The sequence below is a fragment of the Polyodon spathula genome, unplaced genomic scaffold (genome assembly GCF_017654505.1).
Source record: "Polyodon spathula isolate WHYD16114869_AA unplaced genomic scaffold, ASM1765450v1 scaffolds_2632, whole genome shotgun sequence".
NCBI classification, from domain to species: Eukaryota; Metazoa; Chordata; class Actinopteri; order Acipenseriformes; family Polyodontidae; genus Polyodon; species Polyodon spathula.
The window spans coordinates 1-5,000 of NW_024474101.1; the positions used below are offsets into that span (position 1 = coordinate 1).

At 52.0% G+C, this 5,000-nt stretch overlaps 2 protein-coding genes across 2 annotated transcripts in view; one reads left to right on the plus strand and one right to left on the minus strand.

The window, feature by feature from the left end:
- Positions 1-142: 142 nt before the first annotated feature.
- LOC121310837 (delta-aminolevulinic acid dehydratase-like) lies at positions 143-3,486 on the minus strand (the record flags this gene model as incomplete). Its single annotated transcript, XM_041243762.1, has 8 exons — positions 3,235-3,486; positions 2,528-2,596; positions 2,216-2,366; positions 1,892-1,942; positions 1,025-1,121; positions 738-873; positions 544-627; positions 143-231 (listed from the first exon to the last, which is right to left on the minus strand). Coding segments are annotated over exons 1-8 (921 nt in total), but the record flags the coding sequence as incomplete, so codon positions are not given.
- Positions 3,487-4,039: 553 nt separating this feature from the next.
- Positions 4,040-5,000, plus strand: part of tmem203 (transmembrane protein 203) — a 1,994-nt gene continuing 1,033 nt past the window's right edge. Inside the window, exons 1-2 of the mRNA XM_041243778.1 lie at positions 4,040-4,157; positions 4,743-5,000. The exon at positions 4,743-5,000 is cut by the window's right edge and continues 303 nt beyond it. Coding sequence (XP_041099712.1) covers positions 4,873-5,000 — 128 coding nt within the window. The 5' untranslated portion in view covers positions 4,040-4,157; positions 4,743-4,872. The remainder of the gene's footprint in view (positions 4,158-4,742) is intronic.

Here is a 5,000-nt window from a genome sequence, read left to right on the forward strand (position 1 = left end):
GCGGGTCACAGAGACTGCACTGCACAGTGCAGACTGGTTCCTCTCTCCTCCCTGCCCTGCTCCCTCCCCCTCACCGCGGGACACAGAGACTGCACTGCACAGTGCAGACTGGTTCCTCTCTCCTCCCTGCCCTGCTCCTCACCTTGTTCCCCAGCTCGTTGGAGAGCAGCGCCTGCTTTATCGCTCCGATTCTCCCATCCATCATATCTGAAGGAGCCACGATGTGACAGCCTGAAAACACAGAGGCAGCGTTAACATCAGAACAGCCTCGACCACAGAGGGGAGGAATGAGGTTCCCACTGCATAGCAGTGTAATCCACTCCTGGTTTTACCATCAACTACTACCTAGACACACTGGGGCTGATCAAGCTTGCAAACCAGGAGTCTTACTTCCATCCCTGCTAGATGTGGGAATGAGAGTCTGTCGCTCACTAACACAGAGTGGCTGAAGCAGGCAGGTCCAGCCTGGGAGTCAGGACTGGGACCCTGGTCTCTGGACCGGGACCCTGGTAATAGATTCAGTTCAGTCTCTCTCTGACTCACCTGCCTGTGCGTACGCCAGGGCCACCTCTGCCAGTCGCTGGCAACTCGCTGCGCTGTCCAGAGAGCCGTCCTCCCGCAGGATCCCTGAGTGGAGACAGACAGACAGACAGCGTGTGAGACTCAGACTGTGCAGACAGACAGACAGACAGCATGAAACTGTGCTGACGCTCTCTATGTGCCAGCGCTGTGCGTACCGCAGTGCCCATGCGAGGTGTAGGGACACAAGCACACGTCGCAGGCCAGCAGCAGCTCAGGGAACGCAGAGCGCAGCTTCCGAAGGGCCTGCACAGCTGGGGTGTCGTCTGAGTCGGCCGCAGAGCCTTGCTCATCCTGCAGGGGGCAGCAGAGGAGTGGATTTGAGAACACTCAAAGGCAGGATTATCCACACAGACTACATTATGTTTAAGTGTAAAGATTATAATTATAATGCTTTACTGCACAAAGTGCGAGCCCTGGGCAGGTACAGCCCTCATTCTCCTACCTTGGGAACACTGGCTGGGACTCCAAAGATCAGGACGCACTTCAGCCCGTCGTCCACCAGAGGGCGCAGCATCCCTTCCAGGTTGTTGACTCCATACCTGCAATGTGGGACAGGGAGGGAGTTACCATGTGACACAACGAAACCACGCCCCCTGCCACTACCGCCAAGCAGGAGTGCTGCCAGGCAGCCCTGTCAAGAGCGAGCCAACCTGTTAGCAATCATGCAAACATGTCACTGCCAGTTCAACCAGACAAGGAAGCTGGATATTCAAACTGGCATGTGAAACTAAAGCAAACAATGAGCAATGAACACACTGTATTCCTTCCTGAAAACAAGGCGCCCCGAGGATCAGCTTCAATACGTCATGAAAGCAGGAAAGAGGGATTCTAAACGCCTTTCAAATCTGAGGACCTCCGAGATCACAAATAAGCATTGCAGAAGTGCTCCGCGAATTCCAGCACAGGCTTGTGAACGAAGGGAAACAAAAGCTTCTGCAAGACCGAAGCGGAGTGATTTCACTTGTGATCTGCAGGGCTGGGGCTCCCTAAGAGCTCCTCCCTGTGTGTGTGGGGCTCCCTGAGAGCTCCTCCCTGTGTGTGTGGGGCTCCCTGAGAGCTCCTCCCTGTGTGTGTGGGGCTCCCTGAGAGCTCCTCCCTGTGTGTGTGGGGCTCCCTGAGAGCTCCTCCCTGTGTGTGTGGGGCTCTCCCCGCCTGCACTGCAACGTCTCCGCTCCTTATCACCCCTTCCCAGCTCCACACCCCTCCCTGTCCCCACCAGAGTCCCAACAGCCTCCTCTCGTTTGTAAGCTTTTCTGACGTTCTCTCTCTGACCTGCTTGAATAAATACTGAAGCAGCCGAGGCTCCTACCTGGCCTGTCCAGGAAGGCTGGCAATCGGCTCCACTGCGTCCGGACTGTCCCTGAAAGAGTTAAACAGAGCGACATTACCCCCCCTGCTCGTTAACGAGACGGCTCTCACTGCAAAGCTAATGCACTGTGAGCAATGAGACAGCTCTCTCTGCAATGCTAATGCAATGGCCTGCACTGTCCACTACTCCTTTATTAAGCGCAGTTGAAAATGCTCCTTCGTTTGAATGAAGTCTCACAGGATCTGCTCACACTGCTGAGTGACTGGTCTGACTCCCATTCCTGCTCACACACACACACTGGCAGAAACCGAAGCCCTGGCTTACGTGACGAAGATGGGGTAGATGAGGCTGCTGGCGCTGAAGCTGGTGCTGCAGGTCTGCCAGGCGCGCAGGGTGGGGTGGAAATACCCGCTGTGCAGGACAGAGTCAGCCGACTGCATGGCTGGAGATACCAGGGGCACTGAGACAGGAAACACTGCGAGAGAGAGACAGAGAACGCCGTGAGAGAGAGAGAGGGAACACTGTGAGAGAGAGACAGGGAACACCGTGATAGAGAGACAGGGAACACAGAGAGACATGTGGATCACTGTTTTTACCTATTCTGTCTACATAAAAAACCCAGTTGATTATACTTACCGCTGTCCTTCTTGGTTTGGGTTGAGGGCTGGCTGTTACTCCCCTCTATAGATGCTTCGAACCTGTGTGCTGTAATCGGAATACAATTCGAGAGAATTCCTTACTTTCTTTATACACAAGGTGGCACAGTCTGGCTTTATTCTTTATACAGGGTATTTGAAGAAAGTTATTTAAATAGGTTTGCTGGAGTTTTGTATCTAAATAAAACAATAAACAGTCTCTCTCTTTAACACAGACTCCTTGTTCGTTAAATCTGCAGTGTCTGCACAGTGTCTGCTTATCAATCTTTAACAGAGCTCTCCTGATACCATATCATTGCGCAGCAAAGACGCGCACAACCCTGTGCTTCGCCTTCATTCAATATCACGCTATTCAGCTAGAAATAAACATTTGCTGGACAATGCGACACAAACAAGCACACAGCAGACCTGCAACTAACGGGCACCGGACAATCATATCTCTGTAACGCGTTCATTACGCAGCACCTCACCTCGGACTACAAACCTGTCAATTTAGCACAATCATTCTCAAATGACATTAGTGCAAATGATGATGTTGTACTGCAGTCTTGCACAATGCCTCGGGCAGACTATCTCTAGAAACAACGCTAACACGAAAAGGCTAAGCCGCGTTACGGGTCAGATAATCCCGGCTATTGATTTTGAATTGGGACTCGAGAGCCCCCCCCCCCTCCACCCCTACCCTACCCGGGATGCCTGTCAGTCTCGGCGATGGCGAAGGTGGCGATGGCTTCGTGTAGTTTCTCTTGTGCTTCTCTGTTTTGGTGTGCTGCACTAGATCGGCGTGGTGCGCTCGTATCTGACACCTGCAGAATTTACACAGCGCCTTGGTGTCGAGTCCCGCTACCGGCGCTATCCAGTCCTTCAAACACGCCTCCGCCTCCCAGCTTTTACTGTAGCGCTTCCCGTATTTAGCCCACTTACTCGTCATGTCTACAAACGTACCGTTAGCGCTAGAAAACGAGATAAACGAGGCGATGATCGAGGGCTGCTGTATTAACGTCAATCAACCTTGTCCCAAATCACAATAATGAGAATCAGAATCCAGCATTTTACTTGCATGAAACTTTTACAATGCGTTTACTTTTGCAAACATGAATCCTATTTTAATAACTGGCTGCACGCCTTGTGATCAACTTTCAACACAATAAGCGACCAAGACTCAAAACAAGCCCAAAATATACCAAAACCCGGCGAAGCGCAATCAAGCGACTGCACTCACGCACAAGCCCAATAAGAGGAAATGACAACTGTGCTCCTACCTGCCTTTCCGCTGCTCGCTGCAGATCAGACTAGCATGGCGCCTCTCTCCGCGCAATGCTCCAGTCCGCTCGCATGGGAGTGCCAAGCGCGACCGCACAGACGCGCCTGGGAAACTAAACCCCTGCGACCGCCATCTTGGATCAACAGATCCATTACTCTGAACCGGCACTGGGACCGCTAGGAGCCGAAATGGCGTCTGTTTCATAACGTGAAGGACTGCATCCCTCAGGCAGAGAAGCACGCCTCTGATCTCCAGAACAACACAACGCCCTCCTCTTCCTTCTCGCGTGATTGTATTAGGAAGCACGGAGCGACTCGAGGGGGGAAGGCGCAGGAAGGAGGTTTGGGTAAATGATTGCTTTCTTTCATTAATAACGATAATAAGCGAGCGTTGCAAACCGCGTTTGTTATAAATATAGATATGCATGCCGAGTAAACGGGCCTATCCAACAGCCCCAGTTGTGTTTGTAACATTGCGGCAGTCCGATCGGCGATGCGCTTTGAGAGGATGCTGCGAGGCATTGTCACCTGTTTGTTAATATTTCTGTTGAAATCGAGTTTGGTCTGGGTGCCCGGCACCGCTGGCTGTGTCGCTCCAGTTTTGTAATGTAATATCTTGGCGCAATTAAAAGCGCTTCCTTTCCCAAGCCTGCGGAGTCACTGTATTGATATTATTGGACGGAGAGATTGGAAACATTATTATACCTGATATTGTATTTTGGCCCTTCAATAATATACTCTGCAATGTATATTTCCACGTGCCAGTGTCCCTCTCACACAGTCCCTAATTAAACTACCCCCGTCTGTATTTAAACAGGCAGTTCAACATTTACAAATAAATACATATACATGTAGGTCGCTTGTTACGGATGCAGCAGACGAAGGCCTTCCTCAATTCATTCTCTCTCTCTCTCTCTCCCTCCCTGCTCCAGGTGCGAGTCGCTACAAGTTGAAACGCTCCGCATTTACCTCCAGTATTGTGCCCATGGCTGAAAGCTAACGCCGGTTCGTGTGCAGAGCGGCCTCTCGGTCCCTGTCTTGCTGGTGCCGTGCCGGGTCAGGATGCTGTTCTCTCTGCGGGAGCTGGTCCAGTGGCTCGGCTTAGCCACCTTCGAGATGTTCCTGCATCTGCTTGCGCTGACAGTGTTCATCCTGCTGGTGGCGCTCAAGGCGGATGGGTTTGCGCAGCT